Below are 25,604 nucleotides of genomic sequence, written 5' to 3'. Positions count from 1 at the left end.
GTTACTGTTCAATTGCAAAGAGCAGAGATCTTGATTTTGGTGAGGAATTGACTCACAAAGTATATCGGAAAGTTTCAGAACTTTTCATTAAAGGGGTCCTAAGTGAGCAAGTGCACAAGATAGGTGGTAACTTGGTGATCACTGGGGCCAATCTTTGGGGCAGGTACCGATCCTGAAAATTGGGCACAGTCTCAATCTCGGCAAATGATTACCTATCCAACCTGCCAGATCCTTCTTGTTGTTGAGCAGTAACCCTATAAATTGACCGTTCCCCTTTAATTTTGTAGCAAAGCAAGACAACCTCACCACCAAGTGGCTAAGAGCGGTTACTGCATCATCCGGGGAGTCTCGATTATTGGCTACAATAGCAGATTCTTATATAATGATTGCATAAAAGGGTTTTATATAAGGTCTTGTATAAGCGCTAAACCGTCTTAGCAATTTTAACCAGAAATTTAAAGGGGAAGCACGTTCTGTGATAAATGCAAGCTAATGGCTACATTAGGCAGGCGAGTGTGCAGGGGCAGCATGGAGGTCCCATTTAGCATTTACTGACAGCGATAGTCAGTGAGGCATAGAGTGACCCCCGAGCATTGCAGACCCCCAAAACCAGGACTTTAATAAGGATGTGATTTCCCCTTTAAATGTTATAATCTGATTCATTTCAATCCAATGTTACAATTCTGAGCAGTTCTGGCAGGAGACCATCACTTCTTCCTCCGGAAATATTAGGCTCTGCCCCTGTACCTCCGCCTGTATTCCGTGCCCCAGATTTTCCCATCTGCATCAAAGCTCAGATCCGCAGCGTTAGGACGCCCACGCAGGGAGCTTTGTTTTTATTATTTTTGCTGCGCTGTGATCATACTTGATGAGGGTGTCAGGCTCTGCTACATCTGTGCTGCGGAGAAAGCGCGGACGTCCTACAGGACAGAGAAGGGGGAGATTATTAATTTATAAAGGCTGCACTGCCTAATACCACCGCTCCCTCCAGGTCCAACACATCCGCTTTATCATCTAATCCAATGACCTCCAACCTGCTGGGAAAAGAGTGAGTGCAGCTCTGGAGTATAATACAGGAGGTAACTCAGGATCAGTAATGTATGTACACAGTGACTGCACCAGCAGAATAGTGAGTGCAGCTCTGGAGTATAATACAGGAGGTAACTCAGGATCAGTAATGTAATGTATGTACACAGTGACTGCACCAGCAGAATAGTGAGTGCAGCTCTGGGGTATAATACAGGAGGTAACTCAGGATCAGTAATGTAATGTATGTACACAGTGACTGCACCAGCAGAATAGTGAGTGCAGCTCTGGGGTATAATACAGGATGTATCTCAGGATCAGTAATGTAATGTATGTACACAGTGACTGCACCAGCAGAATAGTGAGTGCAGCTCTGGGGTATAATACAGGAGGTAACTCAGGATCAGTAATGTAATGTATGTACACAGTGACTGCACCAGCAGAATAGTGAGCGCAGCTCTGGAGTATAATACCGGATGTATCTCAGGATCAGTAATGTAATGTATGTTCAAGGTGACTGCACCAGCAGAATAGTGAGTGCAGCTCTGGGGTATAATGCAAGATGTAACTCAGGATCAGTAATGTATGTACACAGTGACTGCACCAGCAGAATAGTGAGTGCAGCTCTGGAGTATAATACAGGATATAACTCAGGATCAGTAATGTAATGTATGTACACAGTGATTGCACCAGGAGAATAGTGAGTGCAGCTCTGGAGTATAATACAGGATATATCTCAGGATCAGTAATGTATGTACACAGTGACTGCACCAGCAGAATAGTGAGTGCAGCTCTGGGGTATACTACAGGATGTAACTCAGGATCAGTAATGTAATGTATGTACACAGTGATTGCACCAGGAGAATAGTGAGTGCAGCTCTGGAGTATAATACAGGATATATCTCAGGATCAGTAATGTATGTACACAGTGACTGCACCAGCAGAATAGTGAGTGCAGCTCTGGGGTATAATACAGGAGGTAACTCAGGATCAGTAATGTATGTACACAGTGACTGCACCAGCAGAATAGTGAGTGTAGCTCTAGAGTATAATACAGGATGTAACTGAGGATCAGTAATGTAATGTATGTACACAGTGACTGCACCAGCAGAATAGTGAGTGCAGCTCTGGAGTATAATACAGGAGGTAACTCAGGATCAGTAATGTAATGTATGTACACAGTGACTGCACCAACTGAATAGTGAGTGCAGCTCTGGGGTATAATACAGGATGTAACTCAGGATCAGTAATGTAATGTATGTACACAGAAACTGCACCAGCAGAATAGTGAGTGTAGCTCTGGAGTATAATACAGGATGTAACTGAGGATCAGTAATGTAATGTATGTACACTGTAACTGCACCAGCAGAATAGTGAGTGCAGCTCTGCAGTATAATACAGGATGTAACTGAGGATCAGTAATGTAATGTATGTACACAGTGACTGCACCAACTGAATAGTGAGTGCAGCTCTGGAGTATAATACAGGAGGTAACTCAGGATCATCAGTAAAGTAATGTATGTGCACAGTGACTGCACCAGCAGAATAGTGAGTGCAGCTCTGGAGAATAATACAGAATGTAACTCAGGATCAGTAATGTACTGTATGTACACAGTGACTGCACCAGCAGAATAGTGAGTGCAGCTCTGGGGTATAATGCAAGATGTAACTCAGGATCAGTAATGTATGTACACAGTGACTGCACCAGCAGAATAGTGAGTGCAGCTCTGGGGTATAATACAGGATGTAACTCAGGATCAGTAATGTAATGTATGTACACAGTGACTGCACCAGCAGAATAGTGAGTGCAGCTCTGGGGTATAATACAGGATGTAACTCAGGATCAGTAATGTAATGTATGTACACAGTGACTGCACCAGCAGAATAGTGAGTGCAGCTCTGGGGTATAATACAGGATGTAGCTCAGGATCAGTAATGTAATGTATGTACACAGTGACTGCACCAGCAGAATAGTGAGTGCACCTCTGGACTATAATACAGGAGGTAACTCAGGATCAGTAATGTAATGTATGTACACAGTGACTGCACCAGCAGAATAGTGAGTGCAGCTCTGGGGTATAATACAGGATGTAACTCAGGATCAGTAATGTAATGTATGTACATAGTGACTGCACCAGCAAAATAGTGAGTGCAGCTCTGGGGTATAATACAGGATGTAACTCAGGATCAGTAATGTAATGTATGTACATAGTGACTGTACCAGCAGAATAGTGAGTGCAGCTCTGGGGTATAATACAGGATGTAACTCAGGATCAGTAATGTAATGTATGTACACAGTGACTGCACCAGCAGAATAGTGAGTGCAGCTCTGGAGTATAATACAGGATGTAACTCAGGATCAGTAATGTAATGTATGTACACAGTGACTGCACCAGCAGAATAGTGAGTGCAGCTCTGGGGTATAATTTAGGAGGTAACTCAGGATCAGTAATGTAATGTATGTACACAGTGACTGCACCAGCAGAATAGTGAGTGCAGCTCTGGAGTATAATACAGGATATATCTCAGGATCAGTAATGTAATGTATGTACACAGTGACTGCACCAGCAGAATAGTGAGTGCAGCTCTGGGGTATAATACAGGATGTAACTCAGGATCAGTAATGTAATGTATGTACACAGTGACTACACCAGCAGAATAGTGAGTGCAGCTCTGAGTGCAGCTATGGAGTATAATACAGGAGGTAACTCAGGATCATCAGTAAAGTAATGTATGTACACAGTGACTGCACCAGCAGAATAGTGAGTGCAGCTCTGGGGTATAATACAGGATGTAACTCAGGATCAGTAATGTAATGTATGTACACAGTGACTGCACCAGCAGAATAGTGAGTGCAGCTCTGGAGTATAATACAGGATGTAGCTCAGGATCAGTAATGTAATGTATGTACACAGTGACTGCACCAGCAGAATAATGAGTGCAGCTCTGGGGTATAATACAGGAGGTAACTCAGGATCAGTACTGGATACGTAATGTATGTACAGAGTTACATTTTGTAGGTTTTTCGGACAGATCACGCATCATATTTCCTGTGTAATTTTGGTTTTTCGGCACGTTGACATTCTCAGACAAGTCCACACAGAATATAACAACATTTGGTGTGCAGTTGAGGCTTCTGGGTAGTGACATAGAATCGCGGTGAATCATTTTCTTCTTATTTTATTTTTGCGCTGACCCAGTATAAACTTGTCCTAGGACGACCTTGTCTGATAAATGACTTTCCTCCTCGCCTTACAGCTCTGTCCCAGGTGTCAGAAGCCGGGAGCGACGGTGGGTTGTAGCCACAAGGGATGCTCGCAGACCTACCACTACACGTGTGCAGCGGAGGCAGGTGAGTCAGGCTAACGCACTGCATGCTGGGTAGCCTGTATTCATTGTAAAGCTGTGCATTATGGTCTGTACCTGTAGATAGATACAGTGGCATGTAAAAGTCTGGGCACCCCTGGTCAAAATTTCTTATTGTGAACAATTAAACACTTTAAAGGTGAAATGACCTCTAAAAGGCCTAAAGTTCAAGATGACGTTTCCTTTGTATTTTAGGAAATATATATATATTTTATTTAAAAAACTGGAAAAAGGAAAATGGGCCAATGTAAAAGTTTGGGCGCCCTTGGAGATTTGTGTGCTCATGTTACTTTGACCTCAGATTCAGACCTTAATTCTCCTGTTAGGGTTATGGCTTGTTCACGATCATCATTAGGAAAGGCCAGGTGATGCAAATTTCCCAGCTTTATAAAAACCTAGCCCCCTCTAACCTTGTGCCAAAAAACAGCAGCCATGGGTTCTTCTAAGCAGCTGCCTAGCCCTCTGAAAATGAAAATGGTGGAGGCCCACAAAGCAGGAGAAGGCTTTAAGAAGATAATAAAGTGTTTTCAAGTTGCCCTTTCCTCAGTTTGAAATATAATTAAGAAATGTCCATTATCAGGAACAGTGGAGGTCAAGATAAGTTCTGGAAGACCAAGCAAAATTTCAGTGAGAGCTGCTCATAAGATTGCTAGAGAGGCAAATCAGAACCCCCGCTTGACTGCAATAGACCTTCAGAAATATGTAGAAGATTCTGGATTTTGGGTGCATTGTTCTACTGTTCAGAGACACCTGCACAAATATGGCTTCATGGAGGAGTCATTGGAAGAAAACGTCTCCTGCATCCCCACCATAAGATTCAGTATCAGAAATATGCAAAAAAACAAGTCCTGTGGACCGATGAAGTTAAAATAGAACTCTTTAGTCACAATGATCAAAGTTATGTGTGGAAAAAAAACAACCCTCACAGTCCCTTGATCTGCACGTCATTGAAAATCTGTGGCTAGACCTCAAAATAGCAGAGGATGCAAGGCAACCCAGGAATCTTACAGATATGGAAGAATTTTCCATGAAAGAATGGATGAAAATCTCTTAGACATGAATTGAAAGACTCCTGTCTGGCTACAAAAGGCTTTAACAAGCTATGGTACTTTCAAAAGGGGGCGTTACAAGGTACTAACCATGCAGGGTGCCCAAAATTCAAGCCTTTTAGAAATAATTTCATCTTCAACTGGCTTAACTGTTCACAATAACAGTAATTTTGACCAGGGGTGCCCAAACTTTTAGATAGACAGATTGTGGCAACTGTTTGCAGTCACCACAAGGGGGAGCTCAGGAGCTAAGTACTGCAATTTCATTAAGTTTAATGTACGCTCTGTATGCAGTCATCTCTTGAGCTCCCTCTGCTGGTGGCTGAGGACGGCTACAATTTTTACCATGTAACCATATGTCTGTGCAGAGGATTTGGAGCTCTGTATCAGAAAACCGAGTCTATTTTGCAGTCGTACTTCCCATGTCTTACAGCCCTCCCCCGTCCCAGGGTTTACGTTGACATTTCTCCAAGTCCAGAAACAACAGGAGAGTTTCCTAGAGAAGGAAATCAATGACATGAGCGGCGTACGGCTTATATACTCTGCAGCTGAACTTCCCCCGGGCTGTACCCAGCTCCACTTCTGCAAAAGTCAGATTTCAGTTTTGGCTAATACAAGCTAAGGAAAATACAGAATGTTATAGACGACTTTACCTGCGGGAGGAATAAGGAAATGCAGAGGAAAAAAAAAAAAACACTAAAATCTATAATGAATTTTAAGTGAACACAATCCACTAAATTCTTTATTTATTTATTTATTTTTTCTATTTTCTGCCTTTTTTCATATAGGTTGCTTGTTAAATGAAGAAAACTTCTCCTTAAGATGTCCTAAACATAAGGTATTGCACAGTCTATATTGTTATTAGGTGTTTTGGCACTTAAAGAGATATCCTAATCTCAGGAAATAATGATTATTTTATTGTATAATTTGTGATTTTAGGCACATTTCCAATATACTTTCTGTATCAATTCCTTACGGTTTTCAAGATCCATGCTTGCTGTCAGTCTATACACGCCTATCACATGACCAAAAAAATGGCTCCTATTGAATGATAACAAGCCGAGATCTTGAAAGCTGTAAAGAATTGATATAGAAAGTATATTGGAAAATTGTATAACTTTTTATAACACAATGAATAAGCTTAATTTTCTGAAATTTGGGATACCCCTTTAAATTAGCATGAAGTTTGTTCAGGATCGTGTGTAATTGGAGACACTGACTCCATTGTGGTCATCAAAAAAATGTTAGTCCAGGGCTATTTTAGAATCTCTAGCAGATAACATTAAAGGAGTAGGCCCATCATCTAACCTGCTGTTCGGTGGGTACGTGTGCGTTTCAGAGCCCCTGTTTTGGGGATTGGTGCGAGTCCTAGCGGTTGGGCGACCCCTATTCTTTTGCTAGGTGATAACTATAAATGTTAAGAATTACTCTTTTATCCCTTAACGACCCATGTTGGAAATGTACGCCGTGGTCAGGTGCCAGTGTCCGGACCCTGATATATCTTTTTGTTACTGATTATCTCGTGAGCACTGCCAGTTCCCCCGAGATTGAACTTGGCAGTTTAACCCCTAAAATTCTGCAATAAATAGCGACAATCACATTTAAAGGGGACCTGTCACCAGATTAAAAATGGCCAAAATTGTTTTGTTATACAAATAAATGCTGTAACCGTCTCGTGGGATTAAAAATCAGAATTAATGACTGGTCAAAGGCATCAGAAGGTGTCGGGAGTTGTTGGGGAGAGGTGTTGAGGGTGTTGGCCCGATTCAGTGCTCGAAAGGCATGGAAATCTAGAATAGTCAGACATCTGCGGGTTTTTCGACGATGTTTGTCTCTCTCTAATTTCCCTTCTTCATCTTTTAGAGGCACCTGGTGTAACCGTCTAGGAGATGCACATCACCGCCATCACACCCAGGATCTTTCATTCACTCCTCAGCACCGTCACGGCACCAGGCCGGGGAGTATAAGTCGCCAGCCTCCATCGTAACTCCAGTGGGTCCAGACCCTTCCATGTCCAAGTGTTGACAGTGCAGGAATAAGTGATTCAGGGTCGTCTCATCACACAGATGCCGACGTAAGAGAGGAGGAAAAAAAGCGCGGTGCCGACCCCAAGATATGGAGCCCAGCACAGAATTTGCCCTACACCGGTCTCCCGGGTTTCGGCACCAAAAAATTGTTTAGACCTTTGCTCCTAACACATATCGAAGCAAGAGGGCGGACATTGTAGTGTTCCAATTCTCGGCTCAGACATTGGACTCGCGTCACATGGAAACCTAGTCAAGATGGCCGCCAGTTGGATACTCTGCTTCTTGGTGCATTTTCTATAGAGGTTCCCGCTAGAAAAAGACAGACCAACCAAAATGGGATTGTTACTGAATGTTCGTTATGTTCCGTGTATAAATACTACATCACCCATCTGATCTGACAACCCCCACCGTGGTCCTTTTTTTGTCCTCGTTGTCTTATTTCGTGCCATTTTTTTTTTTTTTTTGACTGCCGCCGCTCCCCCTTTTTTTCCTGTCACCCGCTTCTCGTCTTCACACTTCTCGCGGTGTTTTTTTTTTTTTATCAAAGTCACAGATTCCGGAGCGGAGCACACTATCAGCAACACAGCGTGGGTCGCTGGGGGGGGGGCCGCATTCTAAGAAATCATCCTGAGAGCGCTAATCCGCCACATTTCGCCCCCCCTGGTGGCTCCACGTGAACACGATTCCTGCTGTAAATACAAGAAGAAAAAAAAAAAAAGTGTTTGACAGTCAAAAAAAAAAAAAAAAAAGTCCTGACAATGCCTCATTTTATGGTGTGTGTATATATATATGTGTATACATATGCATATATATGAAGACTGTAAATGTTTAACCCCGTAGCTGCCGGAAAGGCCTGCAAAATCGTCGCTTTTTTTTTTTTTTCCAGGCTCCGCCGGCAGCTTGAGAGTTAAAGCTAAGTGTTCTTTTTAGTAAATTTGCTTCACACTGAAGACTGTGTGTACCGAGCTTTCTAAAAGATGTTTATTTTCTTTAAAAGTAAAAAAAGAGGCTATTGGGAATGTCAATAAAAATCTACAATCAACCAGTTGGCAGTACGTCTCTGTGTCAGCCATGTTTTACCTTCAGAGGCTCGGAAATGCCGTCGCCTTGATTGACAGTGGTGACCGTTCAGGTGCAATTCCATGTGGAAGCAGCAGAGGGCAGTGTACAATAGGCATTCGAGTTGACTATGGCCTAAAGGCTGATAACAGAGAACATCACCCCCCCAATACATATATCGCATTTGTACCTTTTTTGGGGGGTTCCAGGTTTTTGTGTTTTTCGCCTGTTTTTCATTGGTTGTGCCTTTTTTTTTTTTTAAAGTATGTTTTAGTTTTATGTTATTAGCTGTGGAACTAATTTTTAGTATTCCTGATGTTTGCGACCTTTTTTTTTGCACATATGTAATCCAGTCCATCATCTACAGATGCTTCTCACAAAATTAGAATATCATCAAAAAGTTAATTTATTTCAGTTCTTCAATACAAAGTGAAACTCATATATTCTATAGAGTCATTACACACAGAGTGATCGATTTCACGTGTTTCTTTCTGTTAATGTTGATGATTATGGCTTACAGCCAATGAAAACCCAAAAGTCATTATCTCAGTAAATTAGAATAATTAACAAAAAAACATCTGCAAAGGCTTCCTAAGAGTGTAAAAAGGTCCCTTAGTCTGTTTCAGTAGCTCCACAATCATGGGGAAGACTGCTGACTTTACACATGTCCAGAAGGCGTCACTGACACACTCCACAAGGAGGGTAAGAAAAAGGTCATTGCTAAAGGAGCCGGCTGTTCACAGAGTGCTGTATCCAAGCATAATGGAAAGTTGAGTGGAAGGAAAAAGTGTGGTAGAAAAAGGTGCACAAGCAACCGGGATAACCGCAGCCTGGAAAGGATTGTTAAGAAAAGGCCATTCAATAATATGGGGGAGATTCACAAGGAGAGGACTGCTGCTGGAGTCATTGCTTCACCACACACAGACGTGTCCAGGACATGGGCTACAAGTGTCACATTCCTTGTGTCCGGCCACTCATGACCAATAGACAACGCCAGAAGCATCTGACCCGGGCCAAGGAGGAAAAGAACCGGACTGTTGTCAGTGGTCCAAGGTGTGGTTTTCAGATGAAAGTAAATTTTGCATTTCATTTGGAAATCAAGGTCCCGGAGTCTGGAGGAAGAGTGGAGGCCACAATCCAAGCTGCTGGAGGTCTGGTGTGAAGTCTCCAGAATCAGTGATGGTTTGGGGAGCCATGTCATCTGCTGGTGTAGGTCCACTGTGTTTTATCAACACCAGAGTCAGCGCAGCCGTCTACCAGGACATGTTAGAGCACTTCATGCTTCCCTCTGCCGACAAGCTTTTAGGAGATGGAAATGTCATTCTCCAGCAGGACGTGGCCCCTGTACACACGGCCAAAAGTACCAATACCGGGTGTAAAAACAACAGTATCACTGTGCTTGATTGGCAGCAAACTCGCCTGACCTTAACCCCATAGAGAATCTATGGAGTATTGTCAAGAGGAAAATGAGACACCAGACCCAACAATGCAGAGGAGCTGAAGGCTGCTATCAAAGCCACCTGGGCTTCCATAGCCCCTCAGCAGCGCCACAGGCTGATCCCCTCCATGCCACGCCGCATTGATGCCTAAGGAGCCCTGACCAAGTGTTGAGTGCATTTACTGAACATACATTTCAGTTGGCCAATATTTTGGATTTTAAAATCATTTTTCAAGCTGGTGTCATATACTGAGATAATGACTCTTGGGTTTTCATTGGCTGTAAGCCATAATCGTCAACATTAACAGAAATAAACACTTAAAATGGATCATTGTTTGTTTACTCTTTTTTTTTTTTAAACTCTTGAACCTTCCCATCCAAGGTCTTAGTCATTGATGTAGATAATGAATGGCAGGGTAGAGCGTATGTGCGACCATCGCTCCGCAGGATGTCCATCTTCTTGATCTATAGGTGTCTCATCAATCAGTGCCAAATTAATACGCCAGCCAGCGCCATACTATTTTTCTCTAATATCCGGAATGAATGAAGAGTCGGGAGTCAATGTGCAAAGCAAAAAAAAAAAAACAGTTTTATTATATTTTTTTCCTTATAAAATATTATAAATATTTCTGAAAAAACTTGAATGTACAAAAAAAAAATCACTAAGAAAATAAGATCTGAGAAGAAGTTGTAGATTTGGGAGATTTCCCCAGTAGTCAGTGTGGATCCTGTGTGTTATGTACAGACATCAAGTTGACTTACACCTGGACCTAATGGAGGTCATTGTAAAAGTCATGGAGGCGGGGCTAAAATATAACTCCCTGATGCAAAGCATCATGGTCACAAAAAAGGACCATAATCAGTGATATCTCTTGATTGATAAAAATGACCAAGTAGAATAGGGTCTGAAGTATTAAGGGGGGGGTCATTTCTGATGCTCCGACTATATAGTGCAATTATTTGATATGTATGGAGCACAATATGCGGTCTCTGTGCTAAAGGAGAACTAGCATACATTGAAAGTAATGGACGCCCAGCAGGAGAACTGCCTGAAATCAAATTGCCACAAGAGGGCCTGCAGGAAAGAAGATATAGAGGACCCCTTTAAATTGTGCATTAGGGCCCTTTAATACTCATGAATAGGTTGAAGCTTCTCTAGTGCTATATGATTATGTTTGTGGGGTTCCTGCATCTACATGTTGTAAAAGCGGCCATTTTGTTTGCTCATTATAAGACAGACACCCGTGAGAACAGTCTCTATGCTGCCCACAAAATGGCCGCCCCAAAACATGTACACCAAAAGTCACACATTAATGGAACCAACTGGACCTATATAAATATCTGACAGCCATTTAAACATGGCCCATTATTAAATCTTAGTGAATGCTTAACGAGCAAATACTGAAGGGTTCAGTGACCGTCAGTCAGCAGCCATATCTCCACACAGCAGCAGTAGGGCAATGGCTGGAGGAACTCCTAACTGGATGTCACAGCCGTCCCGCTGCCCAGACTCAGGATAAATTGCTGACAGTCCGGAAGAGTACGTTTGTCCCCGAGCTTCTCCAGGGTCCGGGCAGCTTCAGCCAACATGCCCACCCTCTGCCCAGGGGCAGATAAGAACGATGGTGGTAGGTAGCGGCACGCTAAGAGGAGAGCTTCAGCGTGTTCCCGGGAGGGCAGACTCGTCTCACAGGTCCCTGGAGGAAAGAGATCCAGAATAGTCACATAAGATGCACCCCGAGTGTCATTATCCTGTACCCCGAGTGTCAGCGTCATTATCCTGTACCCCGAGTGTCAGTGTCATTATCCTGTACCCCGAGTGTCATTATCCTGTACCACGAGTGTCATTATTCTGTACCCCGAGTGTCATTATCCTGCACCCCGAGTGTCAGTGTCATTATCCTGCACCCCGAGTGTCAGCGTCATTATCCTGTACCCCGAGTGTCATTATCCTGTACCACGAGTGTCATTATTCTGTACCCCGAGTGTCATTATCCTGCACCCCGAGTGTCAGCGTCAGTATCCTGTACCCCGAGTGTCAGTGTCATTATCCTGTACCCCGAGTGTCATTATCCTGTACCACGAGTGTCATTATTCTGTACCCCGAGTGTCATTATCCTGCACCCCGAGTGTCAGTGTCATTATCCTGCACCCCGAGTGTCAGCGTCATTATCCTGCACCCCGAGTGTCAGCGTCATTATCCTGTACCCCGAGTGTCAGTGTCATTATCCTGTACCCCGAGTGTCATTATCCTGTACCACGAGTGTCATTATTCTGTACCCCGAGTGTCATTATCCTGCACCCCGAGTGTCAGCGTCATTATCCTGTACCCCGAGTGTCAGTGTCATTATCCTGTACCCCGAGTGTCATTATCCTGTACCACGAGTGTCATTATTCTGTACCCCGAGTGTCATTATCCTGCACCCCGAGTGTCAGCGTCATTATCCTGCACCCCGAGTGTCATTATTCTGTACCCCGAGTGTCATTATTCTGTACCCCGAGTGTCATTATTCTGTACCCCGAGTGTCATTATTCTGTACCCCGAGTGTCAGCGTCATTATCCTGTACCCCGAGTGTCAGCGTCATTATCCTGTACCCCGAGCGTCATTATCCTGTACCCCGAGTGTCATTATCCTGCACCCCGAGTGTCAGCGTCAGTATCCTGTATCCCGAGTGTCATTATCCTGTACCACGAGTGTCATTATCCTGCACCCCGAGTGTCAGCGTCATTATCCTGCACCCCGAGTGTCATTATTCTGTACCCCGAGTGTCATTATTCTGTACCCCGAGTGTCATTATTCTGTACCCCGAGTGTCATTATTCTGTACCCCGAGTGTCATTATTCTGTACCCCGAGTGTCATTATTCTGTACCCCGAGTGTCATTATTCTGTACCCCGAGTGTCAGCGTCATTATCCTGTACCCCGAGTGTCAGTGTCATTATCCTGTACCCCGAGTGTCAGCGTCATTATCCTGTACCCCGAGTGTCAGCGTCATTATCCTGCACCCCGAGTGTCAGCGTCATTATCCTGCACCCCGAGTGTCAGCGTCATTATCCTGCACCCCGAGTGTCAGCGTCATTATCCTGCACCCCGAGTGTCATTATTCTGTACCCCGAGTGTCAGCGTCATTATCCTGTACCCCGAGTGTCAGCGTCATTATCCTGCACCCCGAGTGTCAGCGTCATTATCCTGCACCCCGAGTGTCATTATTCTGTACCCCGAGTGTCAGCGTCATTATCCTGCACCCCGAGTGTCAGCGTCATTATCCTGCACCCCGAGTGTCATTATTCTGTACCCCGAGTGTCAGCGTCATTATCCTGTACCCCGAGTGTCATTATCCTGTACCCCGAGTGTCAGCGTCAGTATCCTGTACCCCGAGTGTCATTATCCTGTACCCCGAGTGTCAGTGTCATTATCCTGTACCCCGAGTGTCATTATCCTGTACCCCGAGTGTCAGTGTCATTATCCTGTACCCCGAGTGTCAGTGTCATTATCCTGTACCCCGAGTGTCATTATCCTGTGCCCCGAGTGTCATTATCCTGTACCACGAGTGTCATTATTCTGTACCCCGAGTGTCAGCGTCATTATCCTGTACCCCGAGTGTCATTATCCTGTACCACGAGTGTCAGTGTCATTATCCTGTACCCCGAGTGTCAGCGTCATTATCCTGCACCCCGAGTGTCAGCGTCATTATCCTGCACCCCGAGTGTCATTATTCTGTACCCCGAGTGTCAGTGTCATTATCCTGTACCCCGAGTGTCAGCGTCATTATCCTGTACCCCGAGTGTCATTATTCTGTACCCCGAGTGTCAGCGTCATTATCCTGCACCCCGAGTGTCAGCGTCATTATCCTGCACCCCGAGTGTCATTATTCTGTACCCCGAGTGTCAGCGTCATTATCCTGTACCCCGAGTGTCATTATTCTGTACCCCGAGTGTCAGCGTCATTATCCTGTACCCCGAGTGTCATTATTCTGTACCCCGAGTGTCAGCGTCATTATCCTGCACCCCTAGTGTCAGCGTCATTATCCTGCACCCCGAGTGTCAGCGTCATTATCCTGTACCCCGAGTGTCAGCGTCATTATCCTGCACCCCGAGTGTCATTATCCTGTACCCCGAGTGTCAGTGTCATTATCCTGTACCCCGAGTGTCAGCGTCATTATCCTGTACCCCGAGTGTCATTATTCTGTACCCCGAGTGTCAGCGTCATTATCCTGCACCCCGAGTGTCAGCGTCATTATCCTGCACCCCGAGTGTCATTATTCTGTACCCCGAGTGTCAGCGTCATTATCCTGTACCCCGAGTGTCATTATCCTGTACCACGAGTGTCATTATTCTGTACCCCGAGTGTCAGCGTCATTATCCTGTACCACGAGTGTCATTATTCTGTACCCCGAGTGTCAGCGTCAGTATCCTGTATCCCGAGTGTCATTATTCTGTACCCCGAGTGTCAGCGTCATTATCCTGTACCACGAGTGTCATTATTCTGTACCCCGAGTGTCAGCGTCATCCTGCACCCCGAGTGTCAGCGTCATTATCCTGCACCCCGAGTGTCAGCGTCATTATCCTGTACCCCGAGTGTCAGCGTCATTATCCTGCACCCCGAGTGTCAGCGTCATTATCCTGCACCCCGAGTGTCAGCGTCATTATCCTGTACCCCGAGTGTCATTATCCTGTACCCCGAGTGTCAGCGTCATTATCCTGTACCCCGAGTGTCAGCGTCATTATCCTGTACCCCGAGTGTCAGCGTCATTATCCTGTACCCCGAGTGTCAGTGTCATTATCCTGTACCCCGAGTGTCAGTGTCATTATCCTGTACCCCAAATGTCATCGTCATTATCCTGTACCCCGAGTGTGTGTCATTATCCTGTACCCCGAGTGTCATTATCCTGTACCCCGAGTCATTATTCTGTACCCCGAGTGTCAGTGTCATTATCCTGTACCCCGAGTGTCATTATCCTGCACCCCGAGTGTCATTATTCTGTACCCCGAGTGTCAGCGTCATCATCCTGTACCCCGAGTGTCAGTGTCATTATCCTGTACCCCGAGTGTCTGTCATTATCCTGTACCCCAAGTCTCACCGTCATCCTGTACCCCGAGTGTCAGTGTCATTATCCTGTACCCCAAATGTCATCGTCATTATCCTGTACCCCGAGTGTGTGTCATTATCCTGTACCCCGAGTGTCATTATCCTGTACCCCGAGTCATTATTCTGTACCCCGAGTGTTAGTGTCATTATCCTGTACCCCGAGTGTCATTATCCTGCACCCCGAGTGTCATTATTCTGTACCCCGAGTGTCAGCGTCATCATCCTGTACCCCGAGTGTCAGTGTCATTATCCTGTACCCCGAGTGTCAGTGTCATTATCCTGTACCCCAAATATCAGTACCCCATTGTCATTATCCTGTACCCGAGTGTCATTATCCTGTACCCCGAGTGTCAGTGTCATTATCCTGCACCCCGAGTGTCAGTGTCATTATCCTGCACCCCGAGTGTCAGTGACATTATCCTGCACCCCGAGTGTCAGCGTCATTATCCTGTACCCCGAGTGTCAGCGTCATTATCCTGCACCCCGAGTGTCAGCGTCATTATCCTGTACCCCGAGTGTCATTATCCTGTACCCCGAGTGTCAGCGTCATTATCCTGTACCCCGAGTGTCAGTGACATTATCCTGTACCCCGAGTGTCTGTCATTATCCTGTACCCCAAGTCTCACCGTCATCCTGTACCCCGAGTGTCAGTGACATTATCCTGTACCCCGAGTGTCTGTCATTATCCTGTACCCCAAGTCTCACCGTCATCCTGTACCCCAAGTGCCACCATCATTATCCTGTACCCCAAGTCTCACCGTCATCCTGTACCCCGAGTGTCAGTGTCATTATCCTGCACCCCGAGTGTCAGTGTCATTATCCTGCACCCCGAGTGTCAGTGACATTATCCTGTACCCCGAGTGTCTGTCATTATCCTGTACCCCAAGTCTCACCGTCATCCTGTACCCCGAGTGTCAGTGTCATTATCCTGTACCCCGAGTGTCATCGTCATTATCCTGTACCCCAAATGTCATCGTCATTATCCTGTACCCCGAGTGTCAGTGTCATTATCCTGTACCCCGAATGTCAGTGTCATTATCCTGTACCCCGAGTGTCAGTGTCATTATCCTGTACCCCAAGTGTGTGTCATTATCCTGTACCCCGAGTGTCATTATCCTGTACCCCGAGTGTCATTATCCTGTACCCCGAGTGTCATTATCCTGTACCCCGAGTGTCAGTGTCATTATCCTGTACCCAGAGTGTCAGTGTCATTATCCTGTACCCCAAGTCTCACCGTCATCCTGTACCCCGAGTGTCAGTGTCATTATCCTGTACCCCGAGTGTCAGTGTCATTATCCTGTACCCCGAGTGTCAGTGTCATTATCCTGTACCCCAAGTCTCACCGTCATCCTGTACCCCGAGTGTCAGTGTCATTATCCTGTACCCCGAGTGTCAGTGTCATTATCCTGCACCCCGAGTGTCAGCGTCATTATCCTGTACCCAGAGTGTCTGTCATTATCCTGTACCCCCAGTGTCAGTGTCATTATCCTGTACCCCGAGTGTCAGTGACATTATCCTGTACCCCGAGTGTCTGTCATTATCCTGTACCCCCAGTGTCAGTGTCATTATCCTGTACCCCGAGTGTCAGTGTCATTATCCTGTACCCCGAGTGTCAGTGTCATTATCCTGTACACCGAGTGTCAGTGTCATTATCCTGTACCCCGAGTGTCACCGTCATTATCCTGTACCCCGAGTGTCAGTGTCATTATCCTGTACCCCAAGTGTCATCGTCATTATCCTGTACCCCTAGTATCAGTGTCATTATCCTGTACCCCGAGTGTCAGTGTCATTATCCTGTACCCCGAGTGTCACCGTCATTATCCTGTACCCCGAGTGTCACCGTCATTATCCTGTACCCCGAGTGTCAGTGTCATTATTCTGTACCCCAAGTGTCAGTGTCATTATTCTGTACCCCGAGTGTCACCGTCATTATCCTGTACCCCGAGTGTCACCGTCATTATCCTGTACCCCGAGTGTCAGTGTCATTATCATGTACCCCAAGTGTCAGTGTCATTATTCTGTACCCCAAGTGTCACCGCCATTATCCTGTACCCCAAATATCAGTACCCCCATTGTCATCCTGTACCCCGAGTGTCAGCGTCATTATCCTGTACTCCTAGTATCAGTGTCATTATCCTGTACCCCGAGTGTCATCGTCATTATCATGTACCCCAATTTTCAGTGTCATTATCCTGTACCCCAAGTGTCACCGCCATTATCCTGTACCCCAAATATCAGTACCCCCATTGTCATTATCCTGTACCCCGAGTGTCAGCGTCATTATCCTGTACCCCGAGTGTCAGTGTCATTATCCTGTACCCCGAGTGTCAGTGTCATTATCCTGTACCCCGAGTGTCAGCGTCATTATCCTGTACCCCCAGTGTCAGTGTCATTATCCTGTACCCCGAGTGTCAGTGTCATTATCCTGTACTCCGAGTGTCAGTGTCATTATCATGTACCCCAATTTTCAGTGTCATTATCCTGTACCCTGAGTGTCAGTGTCATTATCCTGTACCCCGAGTCAGTGTCATTATCCTGTACCCCAAGTGTCCGTATTATCCTGTACCCCGAGTGTCAGTGTCATTATCCTGTACCCCGAGTGTCCGTATTATCCTGTACCCCGAGTCAGTGTCATTATCCTGTACCCCGAGTGTCCGTATTATCCTGTACCCCGAGTCAGTGTCATTATCCTGTACCCCCAGTGTCAGTGCCATAATTTTACTACATGTTAGCGCCTTACAAGACAGGTGTTATTCAGTGTAACAGACAATTATGATTTCCCTGGAAGTAAATAGCACGGTTGGGCTTTTACACTGCGGGAACCACATGCGTCCGTGGTTCCCGCCACATAATTCCGTGGCTTAAAGTGAGTAATAACTTTCAAATTTATGCGGCTAAATATTTCCATCAATAAGGGATCTTGATAAAAACTGTATTTTGGAAAATGAGTGTGAATTCCCCCAGGAGGCAATCACTTCACACTTCTGACAGACTCGGGCGCAAAATCCAGATGTCTTAGATGTGGATATTATTAGAGAATTATGAATGGTAAAAATCTGCATCAAAATACACTTGTAAGACACGCGGATTTCGTGGTGGTGGGCTCGTCAGGGGCGTAAGGGTACAGCCCACGTCAATCCACACTTTATTATAGAATAACTAGTGTTTATTTGCTTTTTCTGTCACACGATAGGCCTCGTTGTCCATGGCAACCAGAGTTCAACTTTCATTTTCTATTCTGTGCTAAAAAAATCGTTGCTGATTGATAACTATGGACCAATCAGCTATCAGCTGTTATTTCATTGGTACAGACTGGAAAATGAAAGCAGTGATGTGATTGGTTGCTATGGGCAACACCTAAACCCTCACCGGAAATTATGTATACATACAGTATACATATATATTAGAATATTTCTTTCAGAGTCATAATCACAGAGAGGCAGCTGCAGTCAATTCTTCATTTGAAAATTATTTAATAAAAAGGTCAAACTCCAGATATATAATATATATTTACACGCACTCTAACATGGCGTCTGCCTCCATTAAACACAAAGTAAGAATGTGAAAAAACTTCTGAGCTTGGACGATCGCCTCTTCTTCAGGTCCAAATGACAACATTAAATAGCCAGGGAGAAAAACAAACAAAAAAAAAACTTAAAGGGACGCTTCGGGCTAAACTGATCCACAGCGTAGGACCTGGAGGGGGCGGAGCCTGACCCTGATTATCAGTTTAATCTTTGTCATGCTCCGCCCACTCCGGTTTTGTGACGGGAAAATGGCCGCTCAGCGAGTCGGTTCAATCTCTCCCGTTATTTTCTGGGGTTTGCTTTTTTTTCTTGGGGGGGGGGAGGGGTTTGCATTGCAGCCCAACATATTAAAAATAAAAAAAGAAAAACCATAAAAACTGAAGATTTTGCATTAAGTGTTTCTCTTCTAAAAAAAAAAAAAAAAAAAAAAAGTCCCTTCCGTGTCGACTTCCTGCACGGACGCCTCTCTCTGTGCACCCACATGTTCGCCACACCACAAAGGGCAGAATTGTAGGACCCCCGCCACGTGCGCGGACATTTACTGACAGGGCAGGGTCGGGAGGGTCACGCTGCAGGTGACAAGCCGCGCTAAATCTGTAAATGAAAGAGAAGTAGCTTCAGTATTAACTGCACCGCATACATCTGCCCCATCACCAGTACCGCGCACATGCACTGCCCACCATACACATGGGGAAAGCCCACCCAATAATGGATCCAATCAGTATCCATGGAGAAATGGAGCAGTCATTCACTTTCTCATGAGGCCGAAATGCAAAACCCATGATGTGGCTTCAAGTTTCCTACTATGGACCCCCGTGTGTGCGCTTGTAATCGAGAGGGGACCCCTTACACACTATTCCATATGTTCGTCATGTTAAATTACCTTGAAAGTCGGAAAATGGCTGCTCAATGGTATACCAATGGGATATGCCATCAATGATCCCCCCACTGAAGAGGTGGTCTCCTCATCTCAACATTGCCAGAATCTTTAGCTACTCTACATTTGTGGCATGTGTGGGGGTTTGGTTTTTTTTTGCGTGGCGAAATGACGCATTTATTTATTTTACTATGTTAAGGCACTCCAGATGTTTTGATTAATTTTTATTGCATATTTTGCGAGAAAACGGAAAATCGGAAACTCTGGAGTTTTGATGTCTTTACGTTGTTTACTGTATGGGTTAATTCATTTTATATTTTGATAGATCAGACTTTTACAGATGTGGCGATACCAAATATGATTTTTTTTTTTTTTTAGTTGTTATTAAAGATGGAAGAGAGTTTGAATTATTTCTCAAAAAAATATACAGCTCTGGCAAAAATTAAGAGACCACTGCGAAATGTTCAGTTTGTCTGATTCTTCTCTTTATAGGTATATTTTTGAGTAAAATGTAAATTGTTCTTTTATTCTTATAAACTGCTGACAACATGTCTCCGAAGTTCCGAGCAATACATTTTGTATTTATTTTCTGAAAATGAGAAACGGTCAAAATAGCAAAAAAAATCCATTGCTTGCAGACCTCGAATATAGCAAAAAAAAAAGTTCATAATCATTTAGAAACAACAATAATAATGTTTTTAACTCAAGAAGAGTTTAGAAATCAATATTTTGTGGAATAACCATGATTTTTATTCATGCATTTTTTTGTTATTTTGACCATTTCTTATTTTCAGAAAATAAACACAAAATGTAACATAGTAACATAGTTAGTAAGGCCGAAAAAAGACATTTGTCCATCCAGTTCAGCCTATATTCCATCATAATAAATCCCCAGATCTACGTCCTTCTACAGAACCTAATAATTGTATGATACAATATTGTTCTGCTCCAGGAAGACATCCAGGCCTCTCTTGAACCCCTCGACTGAGTTCGCCATCACCACCTCCTCAGGCAAGCAATTCCAGATTCTCACTGCCCTAACAGTAAAGAATCCTCTTCTATGTTGGTGGAAAAACCTTCTCTCCTCCAGACGCAAAGAATGCCCCCTTGTGCCCGTCACCTTCCTTGGTATAAACAGATCCTCAGCGAGATATTTGTATTGTCCCCTTATATACTTATACATGGTTATTAGATCGCCCCTCAGTCGTCTTTTTTCTAGACTAAATAATCCTAATTTCGCTAATCTATCTGGGTATTGTAGTTCTCCCATCCCCTTTATTAATTTTGTTGCCCTCCTTTGTACTCTCTCTAGTTCCATTATATCCTTCCTGAGCACCGGTGCCCAAAACTGGACACAGTACTCCATGTGCGGTCTAACTAGGGATTTGTACAGAGGCAGTATAATGCTCTCATCATGTGTATCCAGACCTCTTTTAATGCACCCCATGATCCTGTTTGCCTTGGCAGCTGCTGCCTGGCACTGGCTGCTCCAGGTAAGTTTATCATTAACTAGGATCCCCAAGTCCTTCTCCCTGTCAGATTTACCCAGTGGTTTCCCGTTCAGTGTGTAATGGTGATATTGATTCCCTCTTCCCATGTGTATAACCTTACATTTATCATTGTTAAACCTCATCTGCCACCTTTCAGCCCAAGTTTCCAACTTATCCAGATCCATCTGTAGCAGAATACTATCTTCTCTTGTATTAACTGCTTTACATAGTTTTGTATCATCTGCAAATATCGATATTTTACTGTGTAAACCTTCTACCAGATCATTAATGAATATGTTGAAGAGAACAGGTCCCAATACTGACCCCTGCGGTACCCCACTGGTCACAGCGACCCAGTTAGAGACTATACCATTTATAACCACCCTCTGCTTTCTATCACTAAGCCAGTTACTAACCCATTTACACACATTTTCCCCCAGACCAAGCATTCTCATTTTGTGTACCAACCTCTTGTGCGGCACGGTATCAAACGCTTTGGAAAAATCGAGATATACCACGTCCAATGACTCACCGTGGTCCAGTCTATAGCTTACCTCTTCATAAAAACTGATTAGATTGGTTTGACAGGAGCGATTTCTCATAAACCCATGCTGATATGGAGTTAAACAGTTATTCTCATTGAGATAATCCAGAATAACATCCCTCAGAAACCCTTCAAATATTTTACCAACAATAGAGGTTAGACTTACTGGCCTATAATTTCCAGGTTCACTTTTAGAGCCCTTTTTGAATATTGGCACCACATTTGCTATGCGCCAATCCTGCGGAACAGACCCTGTCGCTATAGAGTCCCTAAAAATAAGAAATAATGGTTTATCTATTACATTACTTAGTTCTCTTAGTACTCGTGGGTGTATGCCATCCGGACCCGGAGATTTATCTATTTTAATCTTATTTAGCCGGTTTCGCACCTCTTCTTGGGTTAGATTGGTGACCCTTAATATAGGGTTTTCATTGTTTCTTGGGATTTCACCTAGCATTTCATTTTCCTAGCATTTCATGTATTGCTCGGAACTTCGGAGACATGTTGTCAGTAGCTTATTGAATAAAAGAACAATTTACATTTTACTCAAAAATATACCTATAAAGAGAAAAATCAGACAAACTGAACATTTTGCAGTGGTCTCTTAATTTTTTGCTAGAGCTGTATATTTTTATTTTTTTTTAAATATTTTTTTTTTCACTTTATATTTTAGACGTATTTTATACACTTGAAGTAGTGATGAGCGAACGTGCTCGGATAAGGTGTTATCTCAGCATGCTCGGTTGCTAATCGAGTGACTTTGGTGTACTTGAGAAATATTTTCGAGTCACCAGCGCCTGCCTGTCTCGCATCTGTTCGACGGCTGCAACACATGCGGGGATTGTCTGTTAGGCAACCTGTGTTTGATCGCTTGTGCAATATACCACCATGATCTGCTATGAAGCCAGGCCTGTAGCTGAATTTCACAGATGATGGCAGTGACGGGAACCCTTCAGCAGGGATTGCCTCAGAGAGGGGTGACGATGGCACGACTTGAGCTTGAGATTGACAGCAGCATTTAGTGGGTTCGCAGCACTGATCGGAGCCAGCTCCTTACACCGATCAGTACGTCCTTTTTCAGGAGAATGTTTTCCTGTCTCGTGACTCTAGGTTGATAGGGAGAGATGCCACAGTCTGGGGTAGCGAAGCAGGGAAAAGCCGATGGGGACCTGCCATAGATTAGTCACCTGAGACACAAGATGGTCCTCACCCATTTTTTCAAAGGATGTTTCCTCTGAGCACTGGGAGTGAAAGCAATAACGGAGCCTGTAATTTAGGCAGCATGAATCTCCCTTCGATCAATAAATAAATCAATAAATTAATTTACGAGATGGAAATACCCCTTTTAATGTCAGCCAGACCCAGCTATTTCAGAGAGGGACAGAGAAGGATCAGGCAGCTTTGCTTTCAGCATGTCCGATTCTTTTGTTCTCCTTGGAGATAAGCTGAGGAGTCTGGCAGCTGCTTTCTCTCCTCTATGCACGCTCGGCCGAGGTGAGTGCGCATGTCTGATGGGAGGTGGTTCATGAGTGTGCATGTCTGATGGGAGGTGGTTCATGAGTGTGCATGTCTGATGGGAGGTGGTTCATGAGTGCAGGTCTGATGGGAGGTGGTTCATGAGTGTGCATGTCTGATGGGAGGTGGTTCATGAGTGTGCATGTCTGATGGGAGGTGGTTCATTAGTGTGCAGGTCTGATGGGAGGTGGTTCATGAGTGTGCATGTCTGATGGGAGGTGGTTCATGAGTGCAGGTCTGATGGGAGGTGGTTCATGAGTGCAGGTCTGATGGGAGGTGGTTCATGAGTGTGCATGTCTGATGGGAGGTGGTTCATGAGTGTGCATGTCTGATGGGAGGTGGTTCATGAGTGTGCATGTCTGATGGGAGGTGGTTCATGAGTGTGCATGTCTGATGGGAGGTGGTTCATGAGTGTGCATGTCTGATGGGAGGTGGTTCATGAGTGTGCATGTCTGATGGGAGGTGGTTCATGAGTGTGCAGGTCTGATGGGAGGTGGTTCATGAGTGTGCGGGTCTGATGGGAGGTGGTTCATGAGTGTGCGGGTCTGATGGGAGGTGGTTCATGAGTGTGCATGTCTGATGGGAGGTGGTTCATGAGTGTGCATGTCTGATGGGAGGTGGTTCATGAGTGTGCAGGTCTGATGGGAGGTGGTTCATGAGTGTGCAGGTCTGATGGGAGGTGGTTCATGAGTGTGCAGGTCTGATGGGAGGTGGTTCATGAGTGTGCATGTCTGATGGGAGGTGGTTCATGAGTGTGCAGGTCTGATGGGAGGTGGTTCATGAGTGTGCAGGTCTGATGGGAGGTGGTTCATGAGTGTGCATGTCTGATGGGAGGTGGTTCATGAGTGTGCAGGTCTGATGGGAGGTGGTTCATGAGTGTGCATGTCTGATGGGACGTGGTTCATGAGTGTGCAGGTCTGATGGGAGGTGGTTCATGAGTGTGCAGGTCTGATGGGAGGTGGTTCACAACCTTTCAATTTCCCCAGTGAAATCCCTTTCAGTTTACATTTCGGTCAAACTGCTGACATCAATTCTACAGGCTAATGGCGGGTGGAGCGGAAGTGTCCGAGTTCAGAGATGTAGAGACGTTCCAGTACCGAGTCTTGCTACAAAGCATCACGGTTCAATGAAATAGTTCCACAGTACTGATTGCATTCATGCTTTAATTATAGATTAATTTACTGGCATAATAATGGGTTCAGCGCTCTTTAAAAACATGGCTGCCACCATATCCACAACGAGCAGCAGCCCACCACCATTAGTTTTTCGGGTTAATGCCCATGCACTACAAGTCATCAAGCTGGGTTACTGCACAGATTATCCTCCGCTAGGAAACATTTAAGACCCCCTACTCCCTCCAAAAAAAAAAAACCTTCCCCTTTAAATGTTTCAATTTCCAAAGAGATAATTGATCTGCATTGCCTCTCTGTTATCATGCATCTTTATGGTCTTGCTCATTAACCCTTTCAGTACATGGGTCCGTGGCACAGCTACTCATTGGTCAAGTCAGGAAGGGTTAATCAGGAGGAAGTATAAAAAATAATGGCGCAACTGAAACATAAAGGGGCTGACGTCAACCAATCAGGCATCAATAGGCAATCAAATATCTGATTGGTTGTCATAGATTGCACCACTTTTTTTTATACAGTAGCGCTCCGGTGGCGTCAGCGTGACATGGCTCTCAACCAATGGACACCAATGCCACTGCTGCCCCCGATGCCACAAGCTTAGGGTCCACATAAAGAGGATGACCTACCTTCTTTACTGGATGGAGCTACCCTCCTACGAAGGCTCCGGTCCAGCAGCTGATGCGTCCTGGTTGGACTGGCGCCAGCCATGAGCCGAGCTGTGGCTTCATGAAGAAAGACCTAAGGAGAGCTAAGATTTAAAAGACGTCTCCCAGGACAGTGAACGGGACCAATGATGGCGCTGATCACGGGGCACTCACCCTGCGCATGGCGGGCCGGAAGGATTGTGCTAATCTCCGTAAACTGCTCAGATCCAGCTGGAACCCCCGGAGCTCCTGGGGGGACGCGGGGTGTGTGTGACCCGGCTGCTGCCCCGTAGAGGTCTGTAGCTGTTGCTGCTGCTGCCAGATATTGGTCCTGGTCACCAGGAGAAGGTCGCACATGAGGAACTGCACCGCCTGCGGCGAGAAAGAGGGAAACCAGGTCTGTAAGAAAAAAACCACAAGACAGCGACCCAGCAATCACCCGTCTGCCAAGGAGGACTGGGGTCCAGAGAGGCGACATCAGAGAGTAGGTGGATAGCGGCACACAGTATAGAAGTATAATCTATATGGCGGTAATGCGGTATATACAGTAAGTATAGTCTATAATGCGGTATATGAGTACAGTCTATATGGCGGTAATGCGGTATATAAGTACAGTCTATATGGCGATAATGCGGTATATAAGTACAGTCTATATGGCGGTAATGCGGTATATAAGTACAGTCTATATGGCGGTAATGCGGTATATAAGTACAGTCTATATGGCGATAATGCGGTATATAAGTACAGTCTATATGGCGGTATATAAGTACAGTCTATATGGCGGTATATAATAATACAAGGAGGACAAAATAGAGCATTGATG

The 25,604-nt window shown here is 44.9% G+C and overlaps 2 protein-coding genes across 5 annotated transcripts in view; one reads left to right on the top strand and one right to left on the bottom strand.

The window, feature by feature from the left end:
* The window catches only part of RAI1 (retinoic acid induced 1), a 114,030-nt gene extending 105,520 nt beyond the window's left edge, over positions 1-8,510 (top strand). For both annotated transcript variants that reach the window (XM_069734690.1, XM_069734692.1), the window contains exons 3-5: positions 4,285-4,378; positions 6,230-6,279; positions 7,305-8,510. In XM_069734690.1, coding sequence (XP_069590791.1) covers positions 4,285-4,378; positions 6,230-6,279; positions 7,305-7,319 — 159 coding nt within the window. In that variant the 3' untranslated portion in view covers positions 7,320-8,510. The remainder of the gene's footprint in view (positions 1-4,284; positions 4,379-6,229; positions 6,280-7,304) is intronic.
* Positions 8,511-10,529: 2,019 nt separating this feature from the next.
* SREBF1 (sterol regulatory element binding transcription factor 1) overlaps positions 10,530-25,604 on the bottom strand; it is a 29,662-nt gene continuing 14,587 nt past the window's right edge. For 2 of the 3 annotated variants that reach the window (XM_069734687.1, XM_069734689.1), the window contains exons 17-19: positions 24,956-25,153; positions 24,764-24,875; positions 10,530-11,662 (exon numbers count right to left, since the gene is read on the bottom strand). In XM_069734687.1, the coding sequence (XP_069590788.1) occupies positions 11,442-11,662; positions 24,764-24,875; positions 24,956-25,153 (531 nt within the window). In that variant the 3' untranslated portion in view covers positions 10,530-11,441. Of the gene's footprint in view, positions 11,663-18,507; positions 19,176-24,763; positions 24,876-24,955; positions 25,154-25,604 lie in introns of those variants that run through there. The other variant, XM_069734688.1, reaches the window with a different exon arrangement.

The sequence above is a fragment of the Ranitomeya imitator genome, chromosome 7, assembly GCF_032444005.1.
Source record: "Ranitomeya imitator isolate aRanImi1 chromosome 7, aRanImi1.pri, whole genome shotgun sequence".
Taxonomy (NCBI): Eukaryota; Metazoa; Chordata; class Amphibia; order Anura; family Dendrobatidae; genus Ranitomeya; species Ranitomeya imitator.
This window is presented reverse-complemented; position numbering and strand designations above follow the sequence as displayed.